Source organism: Etheostoma spectabile, chromosome 19 (assembly GCF_008692095.1).
Source record: "Etheostoma spectabile isolate EspeVRDwgs_2016 chromosome 19, UIUC_Espe_1.0, whole genome shotgun sequence".
Classification (NCBI taxonomy): Eukaryota; Metazoa; Chordata; class Actinopteri; order Perciformes; family Percidae; genus Etheostoma; species Etheostoma spectabile.
In genome coordinates this window covers 4,489,585-4,516,063 of record NC_045751.1, presented here as the reverse complement: position 1 = coordinate 4,516,063, position 26,479 = coordinate 4,489,585, and the positions used below count along the sequence as shown (strand labels likewise).

General features: G+C 41.2%; 2 protein-coding genes across 3 annotated transcripts in view; one reads left to right on the top strand and one right to left on the bottom strand.

The window, feature by feature from the left end:
- The first annotated feature begins 450 nt into the window (after positions 1-450).
- si:cabz01076231.1 (calcium-binding protein 2) lies at positions 451-5,552 on the top strand. 2 transcript variants are annotated; one of them, XM_032543949.1, is made up of 8 exons: positions 451-655; positions 895-957; positions 2,383-2,509; positions 3,372-3,402; positions 3,546-3,689; positions 3,770-3,879; positions 4,938-5,085; positions 5,234-5,552. In XM_032543949.1, the coding sequence occupies exons 2-8, from the start codon at positions 896-898 to the stop codon at positions 5,260-5,262; spliced, it is 651 nt and encodes a 216-aa protein (XP_032399840.1). In that variant the 5' UTR covers positions 451-655; position 895; the 3' UTR covers positions 5,263-5,552. The 2 variants fall into 2 exon arrangements, with proteins under 2 accessions (XP_032399840.1, XP_032399842.1); XM_032543951.1 differs by having other exon boundaries at positions 563-646.
- Positions 5,553-5,621: 69 nt separating this feature from the next.
- The window catches only part of LOC116706908 (tudor domain-containing protein 7B-like), a 24,882-nt gene continuing 4,024 nt past the window's right edge, over positions 5,622-26,479 (bottom strand). The window contains 21 exon segments of the mRNA XM_032543945.1: positions 5,622-7,427; positions 8,261-8,395; positions 8,398-8,420; positions 8,565-8,748; positions 8,832-8,957; positions 8,960-9,063; positions 9,176-9,324; positions 9,492-9,602; positions 9,763-9,897; positions 10,114-10,197; positions 11,465-11,599; positions 11,688-11,890; positions 12,057-12,168; positions 12,268-12,460; positions 13,037-13,347; positions 13,464-13,832; positions 14,261-14,469; positions 15,549-15,631; positions 20,522-20,732; positions 25,484-25,628; positions 25,917-26,123. Coding sequence (XP_032399836.1) covers positions 7,207-7,427; positions 8,261-8,395; positions 8,398-8,420; positions 8,565-8,748; positions 8,832-8,957; positions 8,960-9,063; positions 9,176-9,324; positions 9,492-9,602; positions 9,763-9,897; positions 10,114-10,197; positions 11,465-11,599; positions 11,688-11,890; positions 12,057-12,168; positions 12,268-12,460; positions 13,037-13,347; positions 13,464-13,832; positions 14,261-14,469; positions 15,549-15,631; positions 20,522-20,732; positions 25,484-25,628; positions 25,917-26,123 — 3,450 coding nt within the window. The 3' untranslated portion in view covers positions 5,622-7,206.

The window sequence follows — 26,479 nt, the reverse complement described above, 5'->3', positions numbered from 1 at the left end:
CAGTACACTAGTTTATTAACTAGACTACTTGTGAGTTGGTTGAGGTGATGAGCCTCGATGCTTTGCAACTCTTCTTTAATCAAATTGTTGGATTGCCACTGGCCCCAAAAATCTCTGATTAGTCAGGATGTATTGCATTTAGGTTTTACATCAAACTTGGAGAAAAGGCATGTATTGACAGGAAATAGATGAGTGATCAAATATTGTATTTGTATTTAAAATGTCTGTCTGTATGAGTTCTCACAACTATTATCCTAGCACAATCAAGTCACCAGCCCAGAACCACTATAAAATGCATTGAAACACATGTGAAAACATTATGAAAAAATAAATAAAAATGGAGCACTGCAATTGCAAGAGTCTCTAAATAAAGACATTTAAAGGTAGGTTTTGATTGGACCAATAGGAAACGGACCTCTTTAAGGACACATAAGTCACACTCACTCCACACTTTGCTTTCTAATTGTTGGCTGCATGTTTAGCCAGGTAATTACCCGTTAAGCCTCTTTGATCAAAGGAGGTCAAAAGGAGAAGGAAAAACCGGACGGACAGGATAGTGTGCAGCCATTTACAACAAAAGTGGAGCACTACTCAAGGAGGACGAGTGGGACATCTTGTTGTTTTCTTTTCTGACCATTTAGAAAAGGTAATAAAGGTAAGAAAATTGCAGCAAGTGACTGGATTTATGTCTAAGATGTAGAAATCAAAAGATAGGCAGTGCAACAAAAATGTTTTTTACATTAAAATACTTTGGTAAACACGATTTTGATCCTCTTGCAACCTTTCCTTTTGCATCCCATAAAGCATTTATGGAAATATTTCTTCAACGTTTCAAAATATGCATGTATGTTACAATGTTACACGCCATAGGCCTGTATGTTTCTGTTTCCACAGCATGTCCAAGGCAGGAGTGCGGACACCCTCCACAACGTCTGTCGACTCAGCCACAACAGATGGGTATGTTTGGAAGGTATAGGATTCTCACTAGGGTGACCACCCGTCCCGCGTAGCGCGTGCGCGCACAGCGTTTGAAGCCCAATTCACGCGTCCCGCAAATTGAGACCGTGTCACGCATAATCATGCTTGCTCAAAAAAAAAAGTTGGTCGCTCTATATCTTGGAGCCCGAGGCAGCCAAACGAACATTAGGCTCGTTGGACATGAACTGCGCCTGTAAAGTAGACGAGAGCAGGCGGCAGCAGCCGGGGGGTGGTGGGGGGGGGGGGGACACTAAAGCTGCGGTAAGTCGGGCAGTTTCCAGCCGATTCCAGAACAGGAAGTACTTTAACACTGTGGTGCGATTCCGATTTAATAAAATATAATCAGACCCACATATCAGCTGGAACAGTCTCTAGTTTTAATTGTAGCTCTCAAAGTGCTCTACATGCGATCTGATGATCTGATTTAATTAACAACACACTGGAGATGATCTGTGATCTGAACGGATTTAGTCTCTCTGACTTCTAAACGTCACTATCAGCCAGAATGTACAGATATGTCTTTAAATCAGACAAATAGTTAAAATCCCTCCGATTCGTTGTCATGACAGCGCAGGCACGTGCATACCAGACACTGGGAAGGGACTTTAGGAACGCGCTTTCCAATTCAAAAACTGGAGAAAGAGCCCGAGTCTGAGCAGTCTGAGACCCCCCCACCATCAGTTAGAAAGAGAAGGTGGGTACAAGGAAGACTGGGAAGACTCTTTAGTTTAAACTGTTCCTGTGGTGTTGAGCAACTACAATTCCTGTTAGTCCTATAATTTATATTATATGTATTTAAAGTGAATAAATTGTAATGAAAATAAAATTAAATAGCTAAAGTAATCGTAAGTGGAAGTGCATCTGTCAATTAATATAATTGTATGAGATTTCAAATATTAATCTTTATTTAGAAAAAAATACACTGGTTCTATTCATGAGCTTACATCAGCAGTTACACATGTTCAGGGGCATAGGGCATTATTAATATACTATGCAAGGTGCTAGAAATGGGTAAACCAGTATTAGTGAGCCTGCCCGTGGGGGGGGCACCGCTTCGCCAGGCAGTGTCCCACATTGTCCCTCAGAAACATACCACTTGTCCCCCCTTGGGCTTATTAGCAGGTGGTCACCCTAATTCTCACAGCATTTTCTGATTGTGATAGACAAGCCAACATTGTGGAGATGCAGCTCTCTTTTACATAGCAGCATTAGTTGACCTGCCACCAAATATATAATTCAGGGGAAAAAAACGTGCAATAGTACAATGCTAACTATGTTGATGTGTGTAGTGTGGTTGAGATAATTTCAGTGTATAACCAAGGTGTCTTTAAATCTCGGTTGACATGTAAACACATGCATTTGCCCTTTCTCCCATTTATTGTTTGATTTATTGTTTCCATGCAGGAGCAAAGATGGTTCCCGATCGAGTTCAGTCTCAGAAGCACCCAAGAAATCATCAAAGAAGTCCAAGAAAACCACAGAGAGCATGATCAAAGTCTACAACTCTGTGCTCAACAGTGTTTTTGGGGCGGTAAGTAGCCAACACCCACGTATTGTGATTTGAATCTGTAGAGTTTAATTGGATGTGTTATGGTACTCTGTCTCTAGTGCAAGTCACTGTTGAAATGGTTTAAGTTATAGCTTTCTACTATCAACACAAATTTCTTGATTTTTGCCATCTTTAGACACTAGTTTTATTCAATAACGTGTGTTTGCCCTAATGTTTTCCTCAGTAACAACTTAAAGCAACTTGAAATTGTATACACCTTTAATAAAAACCATGGACTGAGAAAGGCTTGGGGATTGACATACTATGTATGTGATTAAGAGCGAAAGGAATGGATCTCCACAATACAGTGGATGCTCAGAAGCAGGCACTGTGGGTCAGACATTAAAACATCAGAGTCAGAAGTGAGGTGGAGGAAGTCAGGCAGCGCGTTTACAGTTTTGTGCCTGATCTTTCTCGAGCCGTTATAACTAAGCCTGACGTGTCTCCAGTATTAGCGGCTCATTGGTTGAGGCTTACTGCCACGCTTTATTAGGATTACCCAAATGATGAGCACCGCCAAACACTTGATTCACCTTGAAAACACCTACCTCTTCCATCGTACATTATAGAAAATGATTTACAAACAGGGTAATACCTGAGACTTGTAATATAAACATGTAATATACACATTAGTGCATAATCTTAATACACATGCTTATAAATTATAAAGTACATACACATCTTTGACAGTAAACACAACACAGGAATTTAATCAAAAGTTGATACTTTGGAAGTGTTTGCACTTCCTTCTTTTGTGATAAAATGATTATTTTTATTTGTATTTGCACTTCCTATCTATTAAATCAGATTAACATTTTAAACAAGTGTTTTACTGTTTCTGCAGGAGAGAGAATTAGCTCAGGCTGAGTTGGACGGTAAGTGTCCACGTTAAGTAGATTACACACTTGTTACAATTGTTAACATGTTAATAATTCCCTTTTAAATGGCATACATACAGTATGTAAACCACATCTGGAACTGTTCTAATCTCTTTCTGATCCATAACCTTTTCCCACAGAGTTACAAGAGGCCTTCAAAGAGTTTGACTACGATCAAGATGGATACTTGAACTACAAGGATGTGGCTGAATGCATGAGGACCATGGGATACATGCCCACAGAAATGGAGCTGCTGGAGATAGTACAACAGATAAAGATGAGAAGTGAGCTGATAGAAGACCCTTAAAAAATAGAATACAAGGATACAAGTTTTTCTTTAAATTTGCATATCTCCTCTCCACAGTGGGCGGGTTAATGGACTTTGAAGACTTTACTGAGCTAATGGGACCCAGGATGATGGGAGAGACTGCGGACATGCTTGGACTCAAAGAGCTCCAGTCGGCCTTTGTACAGGTCAGTCAACTGATAATAAAACAGTAGAAACTGAGAAAGAAAGGGTCCGTCAGACGAGTTTTTTTTAACATGAGCCGACATACGCGACCTAACAAAGAACTTCAGTGAATATATGTTTAAAAAAAGTAAGGTCCCATATTGTAAAAAGAGAGATTTCCATGTTATTTTTTTAAAATTACAAAGAAGGTTGAGGTGCTTTGTAAATACTGTAGTGTAAAGTATTAAAACACTTAGTCTGGGTGCCCAGATAGCTCAGTTGGTAGAGCAGGCACCCATATATAAAGGTTTACGCCTCCAAGCAGCAGGCCAGGGTTTGACTCCGACCTGCGTCCTTTTGCTGCATGCAATTCCCCCTCTCTCTCTCCTTTCATGTCTTCATCTGTCTTGTCAACAATAAAGGCCAAAAATGCCCAAAAAATAATCTTTAAAAAAATAAAACGCTCAAGCCAAAGAAAAATGCACACAGCCCGTTTTCAGAAACTGTGCCTTTAATTGAGCCGTCAGGACTTCTGGGTTGTGATATCACGACTATACTGTGTATAGGTAGAAGGTCCCACTACAGTGCTGTTACAGTCATTCCCTGGCTGCAATGGTGCTGCACCAATTACACTGATGTGAAAGATCCCAAAACGCTTACTAAACAGTCAGGATTGCCTCCACATGGCTCTCACAAACCGTTCCCCAACTCGTCAAATACCGACGCCTTGTCACAGCCGTCTGCGTCTGATGCACAAGGCCCTCACATGGACTTACATGCATGCGTGGCCGGACCGGCTGTTAAAACAAAGAACAGAGAAGCTCAGAGTACTACACAGAGAGAGAGAGAGTTTGACTTCTTAGGATGCCATTACTTCACTATATTTTTACATAGAAAACACGTTCTATAGTAAAAACCCAAAATACAAGTAGAAACCAGAAAATGAGCACTTTATGGGGTCTTTAATAATTGGACACATTCCTACAAATGGAATTCTACTGTTAATTTTAGCTATTTCCTTGCATTTTGACCACTCTGAAAGTTGTCAATCAATTTCCATCACTTTGTCTGTTTTTAAAAGTTTGACCTTGATGGAGATGGAAAGATCACCCAAGATGAGATGAAGGAGGCAATCAAGTCGATGCTGGGGGAAAAGCTGAAGAAAGGGGAACTGGAGGAGATCTTAAAGGAGCTGGACATTAACGCAGATGGAAGCATTGACTTTGAAGGTGAGATAAAAGAAATTCAGGAACATTTATACGTTCGACCTTTTGGCCAAAAGTGTGCATTTCATGCTTGTGTACTGAACATTGTAGGCACTTTGGTGTTTAGTCAGATAACTCGACTTGCTCTGTTTTGTCTTCTTTCTCCTTTCAGAGTTTGTGATGATGCTCTCCATTCGCTAGCTGCTAAAGAAGCTTCTAAATCATTCTTTAGATGGTTGGACATACAACTACAACCCAATATTAACAATATTGGTATAGACATCTACAACATTTTTTGGGTGCCTAACTGTAATAATTACATGAATGATGATTTTTTGGGAAATATGCTGTATGGCTCTGGTGTAGCATCAAATATGGTGCATGCTGTCAACAGTTATTTGGAAAGATACACAAATATTTTGCCGTGCTATAACATGTAAATAAGACTGATGTTTTACTATTTTAATAAAGCAATAAAAATGTTTTTAAAACGTGCCTCTCAATTAAACAACACAAGACTGTGATATATAATATAATAAGTAATTAATGGACTGATCACATTTAAACCTCTCAAACAGACTTTATTCAAAAACCAAGTCTTTTATTACCTCCAGGTCATTGTCAAACATCAAAATGGTAAAGTAATTATCATCTTCTAGAGAATATAAGTTATATATAAATAAAATTCATGTCACATGTCAATTGTCAACAACAATGCAGCTTTGAGCTTTGTCAGAAATGGAGTCTTCAGAAATGGAGAAGCATTTGCACAGTTCCAAAACCATGGTGCAGAAGTGTCAGAAACAAAATTCACAGTTTAGAATAAAATCCCACATCTGGAACCAACCATGAGAATAACTTATTTCCTATTTGAAAATCTAAAAACACAACTGGTAATTCAACCTGCTTATTATTATTATTATTATTATAACATCCATCTACTGTATATATGCACAATTAAGAACAATCTGTAACATGCAGCATGTGACCTGGTGAAATTAAAGTCTCATTGTCAGAAAACAGAATAAAGGAGAGATACTAAACTCAGTGTTTCACAGGAGGAGGAGAGATAGACGTGGCACTGAAGGCACAGGAGTCATGAAGTGGGCTTTAAGGAATGCACAGTCAGGAGTCTGAGGAACTGTCCGTCTTATGCTTTCAATTCAATGGAAATCTCAATCTTCTGTCTGTCAGTGCCAGGATGTACCACCACTAAAACAAAATAATGTTGGGATAAAAACATATCATACATCAAGTATATCCCTCCTCACCAAACCCAATTAACTCCTGCTCCTGTGTCCTGCTTGGTCAGTAAGTACAGTACACTCAGTGTCAGCATGTATATGCAAAACGTGGCAACTGCAAAAACTAAAACTGTTTATTCGAGCATATACAAAAAGTGTAAACTACCTACTGTTCTCTCTACATTATGTATGTCTCCCGTGAGTCACGGACTCGTCTATTTCTTAACTTCTCTGTGGAATGTCTGCTCTAACTTTTGGACATTTTATGACAATCAGAAATACCATCCGAAAAGCAGATTTTGTAAACAAATGCATTATATGTCGTCCTAGCATGTGAGAAGAATTCCTTTCATCATTTTGTGCACTTTGCACGGCGCAAACGTTGGCAGGTTTGAGGGTATTCAGGCGTCCCGAGGATGACAGACACTAAAACCGACGGTACGGTAGATGCTGCTCTGGGTTAAAGCCCCTACCCAATGGTATAACAATGCATGTTGTATCATTTCAACAGCTTTGTGAGGATATTATGGATAGATTCAGCAGTTTCTTAATGTAAGCTGATGGCATGTTTTGGGCATTTGTGGCAAGTTTGGACCAACATCATGCATAGTCCAATTGTCCAATGGTCACACTGCAGTCATTCAAAATCAAATCACAACATCCTTCGATGTTTAGCCCAAAACACAACGAGCAAGTGGCTACAACACCTACACCTCTCGTCTTTCTGTTAATGCCAGTCCCTACATGCTATCAAACCTCCCAATCTCACTTCTTCTTGTAACTTCTCCTTCCTTTTTTATACCTTGCATCTTCTATTTTGTCTATCCACAACTCACAGCGTCTTCATTGTGCAACAGGACAACTGCTAGGCTAGTAAGTCTTGTCAACGGTCTTCTGTTATCTACAGCTCTTTGGTCAGCTCATCAGCAAATTCAGTCATGATGTCATGCACCCAGATATCCCTTTCTTCCTGTGAAGTATCCACCAGGAAGACCATCAACTTCCTGTCCCATGGGTTTGTGGCTTCCTGTACGGCCTCTAGCTGGGCCACAAGTGGTTTCTTCTCCACATGGTTCCTGAATACGATGGAAGCTTCCTCGGACCACTGCCTCTGCTTCAATCCTGCGAGGAAAACAGGTGTGAAGGTTAAGCTCAATTTTATGGTAACGGTACAATGTTAAGATTTAATGGTACATAAAGGAAACGCAGTAGGGCATTCCAATTACATTGTGTTTCACTGAGGAACATTAATAGCTTAAGAACAAGAAAAGTAGGTAGTTTTCTAATTAAATTGTTGACGCACATGGGCGCCCAAATAGCTCAGTTGGTAGAGCAGGCGCTGTTTTTAGAGGTTTACTCCTCGACCCAGGGGGCCTGGGTTCGATTCCGACATGCGTCAAAGTGTAATGTTTAGTGAGTTTATATTGAATTTGAGCTAAAATAAGGAAGGCAACAATTGATTGTTACGGTATCCCTCCTGGCAGGTATTGGAGTTAAGGCTCAGGTAGAGTTTGGCAGTTGTAAAAGATGTACTCAGATCCGTTAAGTACACATAGTAATATAATCATGTAAAATACTCTATTACAAAAAATGTCCTGCATTCAAAATCTTACTTAACTAATTGCACAGAATGTAGTTTTATCAGCAAAATGTACAACATGTAGAAGAACAATAATATATATAGTAGGTTGAGGTTAATTTATAAAAATGAATCTTGTTTTGTCAGCTCAGTATATGCTTTGCATGTAAAATATGAATCTTTAAGGTAACAAGTAACTACTGCTGTGTCATATAAATGTAGGTATGCATTTAGTTATTGTACAAGTACAATATTTGCCTTTGATATGTAGTGGAAATATAAAGTCAATCCACCAGTGGGAGTTTGGATGTTACCTTAGGGACCTTAGTAACAACCATCAGACTCGTTGTGGTGGAGCTCCGTGCTCTCTACTCACCAGCCAGCTGAGCAGTGATGCCCTGGAACGGCAGCTGTCTGAACTCTTTGATCAGAGGTCTGAGCTGTGTGCAGCTGACCAGCTCATGTTTACCATAGTCCAACTCGTACACAGACACCAGCCCATTGGTCAAACTCCTTTCACTAATACACGGTGCCAGCTGAGAAAAGAGAAGTAGGAAGAGTGGATATACTTAGGCAACTGCCTCCATTTATTATTGAATATCTACAACAGAATACAAAACAGAATACAAGGCAGAAGCCCCCCTCCCCCCAAAATACTCAATGGAATCAAAGTAACTCACCTGTTCTCCACTTTAGCAGCATATATATGATTCTTTTCTATGTTGAGGGGTTTCTGCTCAGTTTTACTGTAGTAGAGAATCATCTCGCCCATCAACACCACCAGTTTGTACATATCTCTCCAGGGCTGCAGCACAAAGTGGCCTGGATGGCACGCCACTGATACATAGACGTCTATGTTGTTTCCTGAGGAGAAAACGACTTACATGTGAACACGTGATTTTCTAGGCTATAGTAAAGGCCAGAAAAGATTTCCTCCACTCCATTACCTGCTGGGGGCAGCTCTAACAGCGGTGGCAGCTGGAGAGAGGATGAGGGGGCAGAGGGTGTCTCTGGTGGGCAGGTGGTGGTCATGTTTCCTCCTCCATCTCCTTTGGGTCCTGATAGAGCCCTCTGAGATGAGGCTTGGCTGGGACAGAAGTTGATGTTGGACTTCCATTACTGTAGTCACTGGTGCTGGGAGCCTTGGAGGATAAAGCTGCTGTGGAGATCTTGGCAGGCCTGTGACAATAAGTTAAAAAACAAGACATTTAGAGTATAAATTACATAAGTTTTAACTTAATTAGCTAGACAGTGAAGGTATAATACAGGTCAATAAAAAAGTAGCAGAAACCTGTGGCTCGTCAGGAAAACATCTGGTTGCTGTTTGAACAAGTCAGACTGGGCCATCTGATGGTTGAGGCTGCGGGCCGGGTCGTGGAAGTTCTTGTCGGTAAAAAGGTGGACGTAGATGCAGCGCTTGGTTTCATCTACCTTGGCAACCTGGGTTGGGATGTCGAGGTAAGTGGAAGGTACATGAGGGACAAAATCAGAGGTACCGAACCAATGAAGGCATGCTTTGAGTGATTTTTAAAACAAATAACTAGCATCACTGTGGTTAAAAAAAACTGAAGATGTTTAGATGATAAGGAAGGGTGGTCACAATTTACCTTCATGCTACAGTCTGTGGTGTTAAGCACTTTCTCTCGAAGCCACTGGACAGCATCTGGACTCCAGGATCCAACACTGACAGCCAGGTCTGCTAGACAGCACTTCACAGCCTAAAAACAGGTTGCTGGAAGTCATTTTCTCAGATTACCTGCAGGACTGTATGAGGACTCTGTCTTCAATCCAACAGTACACAAAAAATGTTTCCTTTGAGCATTATCATTGCTCTCGACTGTTTTTCACATTCTGTGCTTTGAAGACATAGATGCTGACCTGTGGAGGGATGGCCATGAGGTCATAGAGGAACTGAGGGGGAATCTCTCTCAGCTCAAACACCTCTACAGAAGCCTGGACACCCACATCAATGAACAGGATGTCCAGCACTCTGCTGCCATGCAGGTTGGTGATCTAAAGACAGAAACTTATTCAGGGAAACCTCACTTTTTACAGTTAAAAATGTGCAATGAATAATATAGTTTTCATGGAGGTCTCTGCTGTCAGGGTAAATACACCTGCCTCTACTGGGCATTTGTGACTATATTCCCTTTGTCAGGCCAACATCAATCATATGTGGATTTGTTTAGCAATTCACCATCTGTGCTGCAGGGAACAGTGCCATCTTACCTCTACGCGGGACCATTTGCCTTTGTAGCGAGCCAGACACCCTTTCCCACAGAAGGGTCTGGAAACCAGGAACTCTGATGTTACCTGGAACAGAAATTAGTTTCATCAAGAAACCAGTAGCATCAGATTATTATTTGATCTGACTGTACTTCTTCTGCACTGGCGAGGTTACTGAGTATGTGTAACTGCTGCTTTAGGACTCCAATAAATTGGAAGACGTGCAGGAAATCGTCATAGGTTAGATTCAAACCGTAGACCTCTGCATCGAGGCATAAACCTCTCAGTACACGTGTGCTTCTACCACTGAGCCAACCTGGCCGTAGGAGTTACGTTCTTCTACATTTAGTCACAACAGCTGATTGATGACACCAATGTTACCACACTAGCAGAAGGAGTTACCCTAACATACACTTTGCCAAACTGGTTATTACATTGTGAAAGTTTTTCTCTGAACTTCTTTCTGGCTAGAAAAACAAAACCAGACCATCCAGTTAGCTATAGGTCATGGAAATAGTATGTGATGAAAATGACGTGTAAAGATCTTATTACTTTTCTGCATGCTTAATGACTTCAAATCAAAAACAAAATTCTCTGGACTTGCAAGCTTGGTAAAGTCCAATAAAGCTTCCACTGTGTTTACATAAACACTGACGTAAAGCATTACTAAGCCTTAGAGTATAGCAGTGGCACACCTTGAAAAAGCACACAGTCGTCTGTGCTGCTAACAGATTAAGTGGCTTGGTAAAATGATCAACCCTAATCTCAATCTGTCCACAACTCTGCCTGAAAGTTGCAGCACAACACAAATAAATTCACAAAAGGCTTTGAAGGTGAATGTGTGAGTCCTAGTAACCTGCGTTTGCTCCTTGTGAATATGGAGCATAACTAACCAACATGTTGGAATGAACACATATACATGGCTAAGCTTCATAACAGACACAAAAACACATTGCAAGGAAGGTTCATATTATTCTCTTCTTGTTTCCAATTATGAGTATGCAACACATATGTGGGCACCCCATGTGTGTTCCATTTGCCAACAGTAATTTTATATTGTTAAATACAGAATTACTAGTGCAGATGCTAATGCAATAGCTGCAGCTACTAAACTTACAAAGGGTAACATGTGAAGCTACACAAATAAAAGGCTGTAGTGTTTAGCAAACTCAATTTTGCATGTCCATAGTTGTTCTAATTAAAGACCTTGTATCAATGTAGCTCATTGGTGTGATTTTAAAAGTTTGGTCAACAATTAAAATCAATGGCAAATTTGCATCAACAACTGAATAAAGAGTCAACATTTTTACAGTTTCAAAAGTCAAGGAGACATTAAATGTAGCATGGCTTTAACCTGTAAATGGAAGTATGTCTCTATATTCTCCAGTATTACATTCAGCTTGGCAAGACCTCTGGAGGGCAGCTGACAGTAGATGGTCCCATCTGAGCAGACGCTTCTGACAGTCACATTCATATAAGCGCTGTTCACCTGGGGAGAGCCAGTGATAAGAGATTAGTATGATGTACAAACAGACACACACCGACACAACAATGCACATACACAAATTCTGCTCTACCTGTAACGGGCTGGCTAGCGTTTTGTCATGCAAGGCTTTCATGCAGGCAGCGTTGATGTTGACATCATCATCCTGTGACGTGTCGTACAGGACAACAAGAGGGGTCTGCCCTCTCTCTAGGATCTCAGCCAATAGGATCCTTCCACTTGCCATTGTCTCAAACTTCTTCAGCACAGCAGGCTCCTGACAGAATGGCTCCAGGCCTACGCATACACACACACACACACACACACACACACACCACACACACACACACACACACACACACACACACACACACACACACACACACACACACACAACACATCAATTTAAACTAGAGGCCAATAAATGATGGAGTAGGGGAAAATAAGAAAAAGTCAGACTCACCTGCAAGTTTACATTTAGTTGCCTGGAAAGGCAGTTGGAAAAATTTCTCATGCAGCTCAAACATTTTGGTTTTGCTGATCACCTCTGAGAAGCCATGATCCACATAGTGCACCTACAAAAAACACAGGATAACTGACAATTCCTCACTTCTCAAGATCTCATAGGCCGCCTGCTAACCTTTCCCATAGCTTTAGCTTTTTTGACTTCTCACCTTGGCCTTGTCAGCCATGACCTCGCAGACTTGCGCCCTCAGAATTTCCTCCTCCTCCTCAGCCCGGACAGCAACAAGTTGGCCAGAGGATGGAGATGACAAAGGAGTTGGACTGCCTTGGTCGATGCCATAAAACTCCCTCATTTCATCTTCCATGGACTCCTGAGCCTGGGAGTAACCTTCACCAATGTACCTAAGAGCGGAGGAAAGACAGACAGTGAGAGTGTTATGAACTGTCCAGTCATATGGTTTTCATTTCATTTCATGGTACCTGCTCGACTCGCCTCAGCTCACTCAACTTTTTTGCTTTTCCATTTTGAAAAAAGTCCCTGGTACCTGCCAATAGGTACTTTTTTTTGTTTCACCTCCGTCGAGGTTCAAAGCGAGCGGAGGCAATACCAAAAGGTGAGAACCTGTAGACTACTGATTGGTCAGAGAGAATCCTTACTAATCACTGCGTCATCATTGCAAGCAACAGACAGGGTGTGTCCTGAACAAACCTGCTGTGTTTATATAGTTTAGTTAGTGTTTTTTTTGCTGCCTCCAGTTTTTTTAACTAAATTTGTCACCTTCAATGTTCTGTGTTACTTCACGACAGTTTCCTTCACGGCAGTTTCCTGTGGTGTTGCTATGATGACCAGCCACGCATGAGGCGGTACTAAATCTGCAATGGAAACGGGGCACCGTGGCCGAGCCGAGCCGAGTAGACCTGGTACTAGCAGTGGTAAAGTGCCATTACAGTACATTTGCACATACAGTTCTCCCCTACCTGAGGATAACTCCATTGGTGTTGGTGGCCTCCACCACTAGCACAGAGGGGTACTCCTCTTTGGGGATTTGCAGACAAGGCACAGCGTGGTTACTGAGCCTCCTCCCCAGCTCCTGCCTCAGCCTCAGCTCCTCCTCGCTGGCTGAGTTCGTCCTGTTACAGTTTTCATCCTCTCCTCCTCCTCCTCCACCTCCACTGCTGCTCCTCCTATACAGGATGGCCCTCTTGGGGTTGTCAGGCATCGGGTAGTCGATGGTGCAGATGTCGGAGAGGAGATGAAGGTTCTCAAGGACGTGTCCAGGAAGTTGAAACTTGTAGATATATAAAATTTAACAAATATTTTTATCAAAAAATGCACCTGGCTCCTGAGTTTGGTAATGACGTTAATATGATAAATGTTAAATGTAAATTTCAAAATGTTACTGACTTTGTAGGTGTCCTGGAAGAGCTTGGGCAGTGCATGGGCCCACAGGCCATTGGAGTACTTCACCAAGAGCTCCTCCAGTTTCAGCTTCAGGTCGGGGCTGAGGGTGGCAGGGGAGGAGGGGGGGCTGGGGGACGAGGAGGACAATGGTGGATTCTTCGGAGAGCGAGAACCAGAGCGAGTCAGATGGATGCTAGGGGGTCTCTGCTGGACAGGGGACTGCACGGGTTTGTCTGGGGGCGTGTTTGAAGTTGGGACAGGGGCAGAGGTGGAGTTTGGGGTAAGGGTGGGTGGAGGGGAAGATGTGGTGGTCTGTTTCTTGGCAGGGTAGAGTAGCAGCTCTGATGGGTTGCTGCTGCAGGTTTTCTCTACCTTGGAGAATAAATGGAAAGGACTTATTAAAAAACCATTTTGTAGACAATAAAGACTTACCATGACTATAAATGCATGAACTAAGCATTTTACTATATAATACATTTTTAGGATTGGAATTAATTTGTTGTTGACAAGAATGCACAGGTTTGTCAATAAACCTCTACCAAGCCCCAAAATGTGTCTTTGGTAAACTAATTACAGATCATGTGATTCAAAAATTGCTATTTCTCTTGCCCTCTGATTTGTGACTTCTACAAAAAATGGCCTTGACTTGTCTCAGTGTTAAACTACTAAGAAATATGATTACTTAAAGTATTTGTGTTTCTATGCAGAGTGCTTTGGGGGGGGGTTGTTTTCAGGACTTTGTGCATAGTGTCTACCTGTGCATATTATATTATATATAGAGTAAGATCAGGAGTACACACAGTGCATATGTGTGTCCAGGTGTCCAGGTCTCTGAGGGCCTCAGTGGGCATGTCCTGTTTATACAGCTCTCTGTAGATCTGAGGCAACTTCGACACCCAGAACCCGTTACTGTACTTCCCCAGGATTTCTATGATTCGACCCTGGACCTGCTGAGGGTTGTAGGGCTTGCCTTTCCCAGAGCTGAGGCTCTCATTGAGATTCAAGGGGACTGTAAGGTCAGAGAAAAAACACAGAAAGGAGATTACAAACACATGCAAGCAATTAGTGCTTGTATCTTCTTGCCCCTGAAACTTGTAGATTGCATGTCATGCTTTCCCCCAAAACAAAGGCACTTGAGTCTTAAAGGAGATGAATGGATTCTTCAAAAAGAAGAATGATAATGAGGCATCATTCACAAACAAAGCCATGCTTCCATTTGCCCTTGGATTTGTCTGTTGCTCTGTTGAGCTAGATCAGAAGACGAGGAAAAAAAACTCAAAGAAACCAACCCATTGCCCTACAGGCTTCTTTTCCTTTGATACTACTTTAACTGCAAAAGTGGTTAGACTGTCAAACATTCCAGTGAAACATCAGTCAGTATTCATCCAAATAAGGATATTATTATTGGCTATTGACAAAGGCTTTTCTAATTTTCGATATTAAAGTGTGAATCCCTAGAATAATCAAACAGCACTCTAAGGTGTATGTCTTGCACATTTTCTAAACAGGGAGGAACTCACATGAATATAATTTCCTCCTCACTCAGGGATGTGTCTTTACATACAGGAAGCATCAGCTCTTAAACCAATCAGTATCAAACTTTAACAGTCTCTTCTGTCTGTAGGGGCCTTCAATAAACATCTGAAATGGCTGAAGCCTTCACACATAATACTGTATGTGCCTCACAGCGATGCAGTTTATTACATTCCAGTGCCTTTCCCCAGACTATGAAGGCCATAGCCCTTCCTCAAACAGGCAACATGACAACAAACAGTTGGTTTGGCTGAGTTAGTTAAAGGGGAGGTAAAGAGTAGTGAGAACCAAGTATAATGTTGTTGCTGTTTGTTTGCTTTACATAGCAGAAAATGGTGAAGATCAGGAAGAGACACGATTTAATACTTCAGCACAGGAGCCCAGCTTCTTTATTAAGTTGAGTGTTAAATGTCCCCTGGTGATGCTTGGAGCAGCTGGCCAGGATTTTAGTTGTCTGAAGTTATACAGGTCTGGGCAACATTTCTGTTCATTCAGAAGATAAACTCTACACAAAATGTATTTTCAGCTAAATAAAAAGCAGCATGTTCTACTTACGACCGGTCTGTTGGGAGTTTCTGGAAAGGTGAGCATGCACCTCCTTCTGAAACCGTGACGGGAGGGTCATCCTCTTGTCTGACCTTAACACAAGAGAACGAGGAGCATTAGTTTCTATGGGCTCTGGAAGAGACGGAAACTGTGCAGAAGACAGACTGGAAGAATGTTTTTTCTTCTATTTTGAACCTTTGTAGCTACATTTTCCATCCATCATCTTTATGCATGGTTTAGAGAAATTCACTTCTGACTACAGTTTTATGGCTTGGCTTGGCCTGGCTCTGTGCTGCATCTCTGATTCCTAATCTTTAAAAATGACTTTGGTAACATCTTAAAGTCTAACCAGATAACCAGCTTAAATTCAGCACAGAGTATTTTTTTAGTTTGTCCTCAGTAACGCAACGCATTAATCAAACTGTCTTTATCCCCATTGGTATATAACAATAAGTCATGAGATACAGTTCACTGAATACAGCATTGCACTGTAGATGCTACTCATCAGACCAAGTTAGCGACAAACTGAGAATGCATGGAAAGATTTTTACATTGTGTAAAATATCCATCACCTTTTGTAGACATAACTGAACTGATTTTAGTAACTGTATCTTGTAGGTCAATCTTTTCCTATTTCTAACTTGTGGTGCTTGCTGTTCAGATCAGTCACCTCAATGATACAGTACATGCTTTGTTAAAACGTTCCTCCCAGTTCTCCTGACTCAGCCTGTCAATCCCCTTCTTGTCTGTCTCTTCAGTGGCCACCCCTGGCTCACCCAGGTAGCTAATAACGGAAGCAAGCTATCAATAACAGAGCATTGATGGCTGTAAGAAGGTTTGAAGGGCTTCACTTCCTATAGATAGATCAAAGAACATAACGTCAGCAATCTGTGCACTCTACTGACCTAAATGCTATTTTAAGCAGGATCAACCATCACTAATGGTTATCTGGACTCAACACAATCGGCCTGCTACTATCATAGACAAATTCTTATTTTACGTATAGTTTAAGCTTCAATTAATAATTATCTGAAGGAAGCCAATGACCACAATTGGCAATGTAATGTAATGCTTGTCCAGTAGAATAAATGCTGAGGTGTCCATTGGTAGCAATAGGGAGGAATTTCTCTATTGCTAGCCCAAATTGTATTATTCCAAAAAAACATTGAAAGTTTGAGAGTACAAAAAGTAATGCAATAAGATTCAAATTGACACAAACAGTGCCTGCCAGTTAAATGTTTGGTCTTCAGCCAAGAGACATCCAAGAAAAAGAATAACTTAGAAATAATGGAAATTTGAATATTTACATTGCCATGACAACTGGGCAAACTACCTCGTGTACCTTGTGTGATATGATCAAAACCCCCAAAACAGCTACTGTATGCATCTTGTGGTGACATTGTTTGTAGTCTAAGGTTGAGGTTGGGGTTAAACTGTTTTCTGGAGCCTGTTAGACTAAAGACTGCACCTTTGTTTTGATTTTTTGTAAATTTCTTGACAAAGAAACGTGTGACCAGTGTCAACGACTTTGTGGTAGTATGGTTTAAGAGACACCCAAGAGCTACCCATCCTGTCACACAAACACAAAGACAGCCTGAACGCACACAAAACCCTCCCATCCAGGTCTCCTCCACTCATTTCATTATCTCATTTTGATTGGTAAAGTTACCACCTATACTGCCATGTATCCCATAATACACCTGCAGGCACAGGCACAGGTGCGCGTGCGCGCGCGCACACACACACACACACACACACACACACACACACACACACACACACACACACATACACACATACTGTCCAGTGGAAGATCTAGAGGGATATAGAGAGATGTGCTGATTCACTCTGTGTCGGTTTAGAGTTGTTAATCTACCAGAGAATAGAGGGGGGATTAGAAAGGGCTCACATCCACCCTGCTCTGGGCTTGTGTACCCTGCCAACACACCAGGCTTCTCACCCTGCCGCCCCATTGTGCACACTGGACACCCATGGTGACACGGAGACACAGAGATCTGATGTCAGTTGTTTTCACACGGAATGGACAAACAGAGTTGTGGATAAATGGAAGTGAGAGAGCCAGTCTGTGAGCTGGATTACCCTAGATTCTTGTTAGAGCAATGCAGATAGATAATATCTCGCAATGCTTCTAGATGGCTTCGTCAATAACAATGAATCAGGTTTTTAACTCATTCCAGGTCATGATGAATGACAGAAGAACTCTAAAGCCAACTTATGTTGTAATAAGTAGTGATTTAAAAAAAAAAAATAGATTTGGAAAAAAATGGATTTGGACCAATCCGGAAAGCATAATCAAAACATAATGAGCAATTTACCAATGAATTTACAGAGAGGGTAAGAAAGAGAAGGAAGAATGATGCTGAGCAAGGTTAACAATGAAAATGTGCCAAACGTGCAGATGAGGAGGCACAGAGAAAAGAGGTACAAAGATGAAGTGGCAAAGTGAAGGGAGGAAATATAAAGACAGAGACAGACAGAGAGAACCAGAATTAGAGAGCACAGCATCAGCCCAGTGCTGAATAAGCAGCAGCAGGGAGGCTGTTTGCACACAGAAACCAACCAGAGTTAAAACCAAGCTTTCATTCACCAGCAGCCTATTCTGATTCAGCTCAGACCACAAGGGTGGGAGGAGGGGGGGCAGACAGAGTGAGAGAGAGAATGAGAAGGAAAGAAAGAAAGATGTCCTTCATTGACTTGTGGCCATAGTTTGGACCAGATGGTGGAGAAAATATAACAAAATGGTCTATATTGTCTTAAACCATTCATAAAATATTGAAAGTATGATGCGTGACAGAGTGAATCTACAGGAAATGTTCTGGCATGACAGCTAGCTTTTCTGCGCACGTTGGTCAGTTACACATTCTTCTTCTTAGATTTCCCAAGCAGTGTGGAAGCCTGGTTGGTGACTTCCACATATAATTGTGCTACAAAATCCCACAAATATGTGAGAACCAAGCTTCCACATTGGGATGTGAGATGAAGTTGTCTTTTAAAAATAAAGACCTGCGACAAATTAGATCCTGAATGCAAAATCCATTTTTTGTTGTAGAGGGTCAAAAACTGTATTTTGTCACAATAAAACACAACAATTTGATCAAGTAAAATTATCGAAATGTATAAACTTATTTGAAGTACAGGGTGGCTACTGGTATAAACAAGTTAAATTTAAGACTTTTTAAGACTTTTTAATACCAATTCTAAATGAAATTTAAGACCTACCTTACGATGGAAATACAAAGTGGAAATATACAGTAATCTTTCCAAGTAAACACAAAATTAACAGTATGGTAAAATGACAATAATAGGTTGAGTTTAAGAACATTGACTTAATGTGTGTAATGTGAAAGCATAACACAAAAATGTAATTGCTGTCCTAAATTATATTATTACAATATTTTCAGAATATTTGGGTCCCATGAACAAATGGTTATAACAGCAAGTGAAATAACATCAAGTGAATATTAAAAAAAAAACTGTTCCTTTTGAACAAAAAAATAAATAAAAGCCAATTCCAGCTGCTTTTAAAATGCAAAGACTCTTATATGATTGATGTGTGTGTGTGTGTAACAGACGCAGAGAGAGAGAGACTCAGATGGATGGGTTGCAGTTTTGTGGAGGACTCATCATGGACAGAGAGTAGACAGCAGTGTGTAAGAGTGTTTTGCGGTGTGGGAATGTATATGTGTGTGTGTGTGTGTGTGTGTGTGTGTGTGTGTGTGTCTATGTGTTTGTTTTCAGGTCTCCATGTGACCAATTTTTGTTCAAGTTCTGATGTCTACTCCTGAGCTTTTGTGAATATACTTGGAAAACAATTCTTATTCTATAATAAACAAAACAGTGACTTGGCACTTGAGAAAGCCTTCCCAAAAGAGTGTCCTTACCAATTTATAACTTACACACACATGCAAGTCCAGTTGTTTGCTTTGGTTTATGGTTTAGTGTCTCGAACATAATTACAAACGCACCGTATTTTTGGACTTCTGTGATGAGCTATTTTTTGATATATGGCGCCAACCAAAATTTAGCCACGTATCTGGTCTTGTCTTTCCTACAGGTAAATGACTGTACAAGCCCCGAATCTGGAAACATTGCTTGGAACACTTCTTCAGTCCCGTCATTTGACCTGTATGAATTGTGTCTTGTCACGATCCTCAGCACCAAAATCACCTCTGCTCGGAGTGTTGGCGTAGAGCCACAAATTGCTCGTATGTTAGCTGGCATTGTTGCTGTGGATTTCCCATCGTAACATCTAGCGTTGTAGCGTTGACATTGTTGCTAGCGGTGGAGAAGAAACTAGCAATGGACAGTTGCTGGCGTGCCTTTACATAGTCTGTGTTTTTTGCTTTGTACGTGCGATTCCACCGCTCTGATCCCCATTTTTACAAGTTTGAAAATCTTCCGACACGTAACGCAGTTTGCTTCATAAGCATTTTCAGGCACCGACCATAACCAAGAACACTCGTTGTTTTCAAGCCATTTGTCACTGAACTTGCATTTCCCCATGTTGCTAGACGGCTATTAACAATTGCTGCATTACTTGTATGCTGCGAAATAACGAATCCCGCAAAATTACAAATCTCACTGACTACGGCCACGCCAACACCCGCCCACGAAGCAGCTTGATTAGTTGGAGCTAGGCATTTGACTTGGAGTGGTTAAGGTTAGGATAGCCGATTGGTCAGGGGATAGGACATGTACAAATGGGGTTATGTTACCGCGACAACGCAGCGCAAAGCCTACTGAAAAAAAATATTCGACAACAGATTGCCTGCATTTTCGCCGTGACATGACACAAACATATTTAAGACCTATTCAATCTGAATTTAAGAAAATGTAATACATTTTAAGGCCTTATTTTTAGGAAACGTGATTTAAGACTTTTTAAGGACCCGCGGCCACCCTGTGTAACTGTGTCCAACTGCTTACACATAATTCACCCCCAAACCCTTTCCCTCACTCACTTCTCTGCAGGTTGGTTCCCTTTCCTGTTGGGTGTGTTCTGATTGGACATCTTGTTTGGATGCGCCCCAGTCTTGCCCTCTGACTGGCCATCCCTCATGTCTCTCGCCTGTCTGAAGTCTCCATGTCCTGCCCCTCGGCCGCCACCTCCTCCTCCTCGACCTCCGCCTCGCCCGCGGTGGTTCGGCTGCCTCAGAGATGTTTGGGGTTTGGCTGCATAGAGAAACAGAAGGCAAACAAGTAAAACTATGGACTTAAAATACACACCACACGCACACACACGCTCCTCTAGGTGCTAGGGTGGCACGCCCTCAAACTCTGCTTCTGACTGGCTAGTAGTCCCTACCTAGGTACTGCAAATGTGCGACTCCCAACAAAGATGGAACAGATGCGATATGTCTCATTCTGTAGCTAAAACAGAGAGCTCAACACACAGGGTGAAAAGAGGAGCTGCAGCAATGTATAGTACAACAAAATATGGAGTTTTTTTTCTCCAAATTAAACAATGTAAACCTATTCTGATTTAACCTATCCTAAAACAATTATGAACCTGAAAATGAGCATAATATGACCACTTCAATTATTGAGCAATACAGGTGCTGGTATGCATATTTCTGAATTTGGAGACAGCCAGGCCAGCTGTTACTCCTTATTTCCAGTCTTTATGCTAAATTTAGCTAATCAAAGCCTGGTTCTAGCTGTTCCATAGTTAATACACAGACATGAGTGATATCCATCTTCTTATCTAACTCTCTAGGCAAGAAAGCAAATATGTGTATTTCCAAAAATGTTTAACAATTTTTTTCAAAAATACAATACATTAGCAACCCTCTAAATGTATAGTATGTGTCGCAGTTATTGCCATCAATAGCTTAAAGGAAATAGTCACAATTCAGGAGACTGTGGTTGCAGTCCTAGGAACATTTAAGGAGTAAATATAACATGTGAAGCAGAATAATTCTAACATGTAAGATCTAACTGTAATCTGTGATGGTTACTGTATGTTCAGTAAAAAGCCTGAAAAGCCGAGTGCAATGATCCCAACACAGCACCTACCAGTCCAACCCCTCATCACTGTGATGTTACATCACTCAAGCACAGCATGGCCAGCATGACATCACATTCTTGCTAATTGACGTCACCAATATACCCTGTTGAGCATAACCCTTAGTCATTTCCACTCCCACACTCCCTCTTCCTTTTCAGTTTTTCTCCGACTGTCTCTTCTTTTATCTTCACCCGTTTCTTCATTTCTCTTTTCCTCAGTGAGGTCCAGAACTTTCTTCTGTGTTCTCATCCTCTCTGTTCTGGCTGAATCTCATTATATCTTTCCAGTGACAAAACACAACAAGCAGCTTCATCGGCCTATGTCGTTTAAAGTCATTAGTAGGCAAATTTGATTTCTAAATCTTATTATTTTCTCTCTGAGTGTGTGTACCCTATGATACTGGGATTTAATCAATCAACCAATTAATGAATCAATAAAACTTCCAGACGTATACACATTACAGAAACTCAGAAGTCACACATGCAGGAATGCACAAGCTTAAAATCAACATGCAGATATAGGCAAGGACAAGCAGATACAGTCAGAGCAGACGCTGCGTCACCTCACCGGCATGGACACACAGTCCCTGGTCTGTTTCTGTCTGAATATCAATATCCTGGTGAGGTGGTGGAGGAGAGGATTAGAGAGAGATGAAGAGGTTGATTTGTGAATCAGATGCTCTTCACATGCAGCTGAGTCTCAGCCGCTATAGGCTGCATTAGCCTCAAATCCGAACACGCCACCCCTCTCTCTCTCTCTCTCTCTCTCTCACTCACACACACTCTTTCTCTCCCTGACTTCCTCCTTCCCTGTCATCTGTCCACCCCCTTCTTCCTTCCCATTTCTCCATCCCTCTGCTTTTCTTTTTCTCCGACACTCTTGCTGCCACTCCTCTTTTCTCTTCTCCTTCTCCTTACTGCACTACCACCTCCTACTTCATCCTTTGACTCTGAGAATATTCTGCAGCATCACGGTCTAGCGGAGGTGTATGCGCTGTGTATGTCTGTATGTGTGTGTGCAGGTTTGTGAGATTGCATGTTTGCATATGTGCAAGTATGGTTTGTGAATGTGTTTAAAGCAAATAAAGTAGAAAAAGGTTAAGAATTGTGTGTGGATATACAGTAATATTGCATGTGAGCTGACATAATTTTACACGTATGAAACTAATACACCTGTGCAGCCCTGAACATTGTGAATCTGTCTGCTTGAGTGCACACCTGTGTGTGGTATTCTTAGTGCCAAGCCAACTGCAAGTCTCCACAGAGCAACAGTTAAAAACAGGTCAGTTGTTCATCCACAAACTGTCGGCCAGCACCAAAGAAAAGATTTTCCCCTGTTGTATTGTCACAGTACTGATACAAGCCCTGGACACGTTCTAGTTTTCTCTTGCTGCAGCACTGCTGCACTGTAGCACCAGCCCCAAGAGGAGTCTGTAAAAGGTTCGGAAACAATCAAGAACTCGAGTAATTGGATTGAGAGGCTGGATGGAGAACTAAATATATATTTCCAGGTTACAGTTTACTACAGCTTATTATACTAACAGTATATTTTCTTGTCAATAAACAAGTATTTAGTTAGAGTATAAACAATACTCCTCTGTCATCATTATGCAATATATGTTATATATAGAGTATATACTCTATAAGTATTTATCATTTTATGATTGTTTTACTGGCAGTGTATATACTGTAGCCTACAAATATAAACACTGCCAGTAATAACACATATAACCCTATGATGCATGTCATACTGAAATATTACTGGTTAAAATGAGAAATATGTTTTTCTATATTCACAATAATAACAGGACTTATGGGCAGTTAGGGGAACACAGCACGAGCCGAGCAAATGGACAAAACAAACATGCTAAATAAACATATATGTTTATTTTTAAAGCAGATTTTAGATTACATTGTAACAATTTAACAATTCGCCCTTATGAAATCCAATCGCGGCACGGCTGTCTTGGAACGCAATAGACAGACGATGGCGGAATGCATAACACATAAATTCAACTAAAATGTAACAGTGAACAATCAGTGTTCAACCTACAGTTTGTTGCCTCTCCAAACGCAGAAACAAAGTGCAATCACACCTTAAAACTTTAAGACACGTTAAGAAAAAAAACATCCCTATTTTGACGTAATCCAATGACACGAAAATAAAAAGTAATCCACAGCAAACAGTAGATCCCCAAAAAGGGTCCCGGTGTCCCCAGCACCATCCCATTCCCCAGCCAGCTCCACACAGGTGACCGAGGCCTCTCCACTTCGACGTAACAAAGTGGAATAAAACATATAAAAGTCCAAATCTACACCAAACGCACCATCAATTAGTAAGCGGACAGCAAATGCATATACATGGCATTTAGGCAACCTTTATTGTAGCGTTGGCATGACAAGATGTCCAGACTAGTAAAATAGTAACTTTTGTTTTTTGCGTCCTGCATTTGCGTCGACAATGATCTCAGGTGAGAGCTGCTTGTCACTTGTTACTTGCCACATAACCCAGAGCCCTGAAAATATATTTTTTAACCAAAGCAGTCTATAAAATCAGATGGAAGTCAAAACAGCCTGCGAGCTTCTCCTGTACAGTTCGGTAATTTGGTTAATTTGGTTATGACACAATCGTTAGCCTATTTTTACAAAACCGCCTGCTACTGAGCCATCACGTGAGGTATAAGGTACCTTTAGAAATAAAAACAATGGATAAATAAAGTCTTTCAACGCTGTTAAAGTGATGCCAAAATGAATGGCAATCAATGGAATGCTAATGGCGGGTGATGGCTTATTAGCAACAAAATGGCTCCATAGGAGGTGGAGCATTGTGGAGGCTGGCTTAAACCCTTGGTCGCTAGCAATGATGACGCACTGTTTAGTTACAATTCTCTCCAACCAATAAGTAGTCGGCAGGTTTTCACGTCACCTTTTGATATCGCCTACGCTCGCTTGGAACCTCGACGAAGGTGATACTAAAAAAAGTACTTGTTAGCAGGCGAGTCGAGGAGGTACCATGTAATGGAAAACGCCATTACTGTTAATGTCATGTTGATATGGATGCTGACTGTTGTTGTTACTCTTGTACTTATTATATGGATGGGATAGACTGTAAAATGAATTGCCCCTTGCCCCCTTTCTGACTCTGAATCATAAGCATATGCAGTATTGTTCTATTTCAGCGTTGGATACACACAGTGGCCCAACACACAAAAGAAACCCAACACCAGTTTTTCTTGCAGTGTGGCTAAAGTGCAACAGTGTTAACAACTGTTGATTCACTGTTCATCTTGTAATGTCCCCATTTATTTGCATTAAATAAAAAAACAGATTACTGATTGAGTCTACTTCAAGCTGCTGTGGACCTTTAAATAATCAAAACTATAACTACAAGCTTTCAAAGATAAGGCATTGTAATCATTTCCAATTTGCTGTAAGAGACATACTATAAAGCAGATGTAGAATGTAAACCTACTGTTAGCAGTAAGTGCAATGACATTTAATTCAATTTGTTATGGATTTTAAGCCACGTGGTGACTCAGTAAACACCTGTGTAATTGGATAGAGCTAAATGTGTGTTCTTCAGAAGAGGCTGATGATAAGGAAAGCCTATAAGTGTAATGACAAAGCCGTTAGATCCAAAAACCATTGCCTTGCCAATTCTGTTCCTTCCTAAATTACTGAATCCTTTATTAGCTCGCTGTCTCTCATACAGAGACTGTGAAATCCCACATGCACAAAGGCAACTTGTGATGTTTTTCAAACCTTGCATAACTTGACACTTAGGACTTTAGGTGAGACCATAGTTGAGTGACTAGCCCTAAGCTTTGTTTATACTATATAAAATTGCTAATTATTTTTAAGATCAGCCAAAGAAAATGTGCAGAGTAGCTATGTTAAGGGTTAGATCAAAATCTTACCATTGAGGACGAGTGGGGCAGCCGGTTTGACCCTCATCTGTGTGTTGACCAGGTGGGGTCGGCCTGTCTTCTTGGAGCTGCGCTGACGAGCCACCACCTTGGCTAAATGGGACGTCTCATTGGCTCCTGAGGCAAAACACACCATCTGCAGAGAAAGAGAGAGGAGTAGACAGTTATAAATAAGAGATTCATCATAAGGTGGAGCAGGTTATTAGCTCTTATTAACGCCTAGGTGTGCATCTTATCCAAATTATGCACACAGTACTTTGGATACTTCGTGGTAGTAACATGTATAATTGTTAAGGAATAATCTTATTGTATTATGTTTATGCTTCTATCCTTCAAACCAACCATCCTGCAGACACACACACACACCCCCACACACACCCCCACACACACACACACACACACACACACACACACCCACACACACCTCTCCAGAGCGGCTGCGCTCGGTGCGGACTACAGAGGGCATGCTGGCTAGCAGTGCATCCAGGTTGTTGTGTCCCATCTGTTTGTGTGGTATCTGCTCCCCGGTCAGCTCTTTGTACTCTGACTGCAGACGGGACAGTGACACTCCACCTCTGTTGGCCTGGAGGACGGCCCGCAGCATCTTCTTCACCAGCTCCACGTCAGCCATCTAAAAAGAATTAAGTGGGACCAATCCACTGCAGTCATTTTGATATAGCTTTTTTGTCATTTTGGTTTCCCTAAACCATTTAGGACGGGAAGACAGGAAGTGAGAATGCCAGAAGCTGGTGATGACACAAGCCCATTCAAACTTGAAATAGTCTGCAAGGTGATTAAGTTCATCCCATAGGCCAATGGCAGACTGGTTAGGCAAGTTTTTATTAACTCTTGCATTTCATCAAATGTTTTTGATTGGAGATTGTATATTCACAGTGGTATTTGTTTTTAATATATAGTTATAGTGTATGACCAAAACAAGCAAGTATCTTCCACATCTCTTTTTCTCAAAGGAAAGGAAAGCTCATT

Coding starts and splice junctions, on each gene's coding strand:
- si:cabz01076231.1 (XM_032543949.1), top strand. CDS start 896: ATGTCCAAGGCAGGAGTGCGGACACCCTCCACAACGTCTGTCGACTCA. Junction 958..2,382: donor GACTCAGCCACAACAGATGG/GTATGTTTGGAA, acceptor GTTTCCATGCAG/GAGCAAAGATGGTTCCCGAT. Junction 3,880..4,937: donor TCCAGTCGGCCTTTGTACAG/GTCAGTCAACTG, acceptor TGTTTTTAAAAG/TTTGACCTTGATGGAGATGG.